General features: G+C 37.4%; 1 protein-coding gene across 1 annotated transcript; it reads left to right on the top strand.

Annotated features, from left to right (window-relative positions):
* Window positions 1-300: 300 nt before the first annotated feature.
* Window positions 301-1,476, top strand: LOC110108114 (aspartyl protease family protein At5g10770-like). Its single transcript, XM_020838628.1, has one exon. The coding sequence runs from the start codon at window positions 301-303 to the stop codon at window positions 1,474-1,476; it is 1,176 nt and encodes a 391-aa protein (XP_020694287.1).
* The last annotated feature ends 839 nt before the right edge of the window (window positions 1,477-2,315 follow it).

The following is a 2,315-nucleotide window of genomic DNA, read 5'->3' as shown; positions in this document are numbered from 1 at the left end:
ACCATGTCATAGACGTCAAGTCACTATTGCTGAGCAACTCCTGCTCCGTGCCTAATAAAGGTTTGTAAGCAATTTCAATAATTTCTTAATACCCTATTGGAGACTTCTTTTTTCATAAAATAATTAGAATAATAAAAAATAATACAGAAATTAAGCTCATTTGATAGATATCACAAGCTTAAAAGTGATGCAAAAGAAAAAAAAACTCAATACGTACATTAATTAGTTGTTCCAATTGTGACAGGCACGAGCCCTTCCAAGCTCAACGTGGTCCAGTTGCATGGCCTATGCTCATCTTGGATGCGCCAGGACAAGCCGTCACTTGTGGAGCTCTTTCGACAGGACCAAGCCCGCGTAGACTACATCCACCGCCGGACATCCAACGCCACTGCCCGCCTAAACCCTATTGGCGACTCTCTTTTTGCAAGAGTTCCGGCAACCATCAATTATGATATTAGTCGCTATAGTCATATCGTCAACATAGGCCTAGGAATTCCTACCAAGTTCTTCTCATTTACGTTCGACACTGGTAGCGATCTCACTTGGACCCAATGTGTCCCTTGCGTTAACTGTTATAACCAAACAAACAAAATTAATGACCCAACCCAATCCTTCACCTTCACCAACATCCCATGCAACTCTTATTATTGTACCCAACTCCATCAATTTGATTGCTCCTCTACCTACACCTGCCTCTATGAGCAAGAATATGCTGACAATTCTAAAACTAATGGCTCCCTCATTAAAGATTCCTTGACCTTATCCAATGATATAGTTTATGACTTCGTCTTTGGTTGTGGACATGACAATACCGGAATTTTTGGACATGTAGATGGGATATTAGGCCTCGGCCGAGGACCTCTTTCAATTATTAACCAAAAACCTCATTTGTATAACAAAATATTCTCATATTGTCTACCATCAAGGCCTGATACAATTGGATATCTTGAATTAGGTAGCTCAGTCCTTGGTGTGAGGTATACACCAATGCTAACAAAACCAGAAATGCCATCGTACTACTTCCTCAATCTCATTGACATTTCAATTGGTGGTGAAAGGCTTGGCCTTCCACCTACTATATTCAGCGAACCTGGAACTATGTTGGACTCTGGCACAGCATTTAGCTACCTACCGCCCAGTGTATACTCCATCCTCCGCAACATTTTTCGAAACTACATGAGAAATTACACGATGGCACCGCCAATATACAATCTTGACACATGTTATGACATCTCTAACTACCCGATGGTGTTTGTGCCAGAGATGTCATTCATCTATGATGGCGAAGTGATGACAAACTTAGATTCCACAGGGATACTTTTCGTGTTCAATAAATCTCAAGCGTGCTTTCCCTTTATTCAAAATGAGGATGATAGTGAAGTTGTGGTCATTGGTAGTATGCAGCATCTCACGTATAGTGTAGTCTATGATGTGGGGAACTCACAAATTGGCTTTGGGGCTAATGGCTGTAGCTAGTGATAGATAGACCAAGCTGATAGGGTTAAATTCAATGTATTGATGAAGCTAAATTGAATAGGTTCCATCATGTTGGTTATAAAATCGGAGTGTGTGGGACAATAAATATAGTCTTGAAACAAAGAGCTTATACCTTAAAAGAATGAAGACTACTTGTTCTTATGTTTTTTGCTCAGTGCAAGACCCTTACAAAGTCAAATCATCACATATTTTTCTTAAACTTGATCCTTTTTTGTTCTCATTTTGGCTTCAATTTTCTTTTTTGTTATGTCCTATAAATGGAAGCATTTAAGGCTTATGAGTTTTGCCAACCCACTGGGCCATACAACCTAACACATTAAAGCTTAGATACAACCAATACCATTTTCCTTAAATATGGGGATATTTGACTAAATTATGAAAACTCACATACCGATCTCTTATGCAACCTTCGAACACAAAACCTCTAGTTGAAACAAAAGATCCCAACTAACAGATAATTGAGAGTTTCATGAAGATCAGTTATGCAATTTACATTTTTATAATTTTGAAGAATTAATTTAAGTATTATGCCCCCACATGAAAAAAATTATGACAACACCACTATATGCATTCATCTTGTATGTGTATGTTAATAAATAATTATTATACAATTCTCAAACCTATGTTCATCCATAAAAAGAAAAAAGATATAATCTCTAGCTCAAGCTTCAATAAGTGGGGCCAAAGGCATTGACATTGAAGCCCTTTCTAAAGTGTCTTAAAGAAATTTTGGACTTCATTTGATTAGTGATATAATTTGATATGTTACAAACACATTAAGTTTTTATAATAAAATAAAAGGATGAATTAAGGGGGCA

Source organism: Dendrobium catenatum, unplaced genomic scaffold (genome assembly GCF_001605985.2).
Source record: "Dendrobium catenatum unplaced genomic scaffold, ASM160598v2 fragScaff_scaffold_1022, whole genome shotgun sequence".
Lineage (NCBI taxonomy): Eukaryota > Viridiplantae > Streptophyta > Magnoliopsida > Asparagales > Orchidaceae > Dendrobium > Dendrobium catenatum.
Note: the sequence above shows the minus strand (reverse complement) of the source record. Positions and strands in the feature narration are given on the sequence as shown.

Excerpts from the sequence above, each read along its gene's own strand:
- LOC110108114 (XM_020838628.1), top strand. The coding sequence starts at position 301 with ATGCGCCAGGACAAGCCGTCACTTGTGGAGCTCTTTCGACAGGACCAA.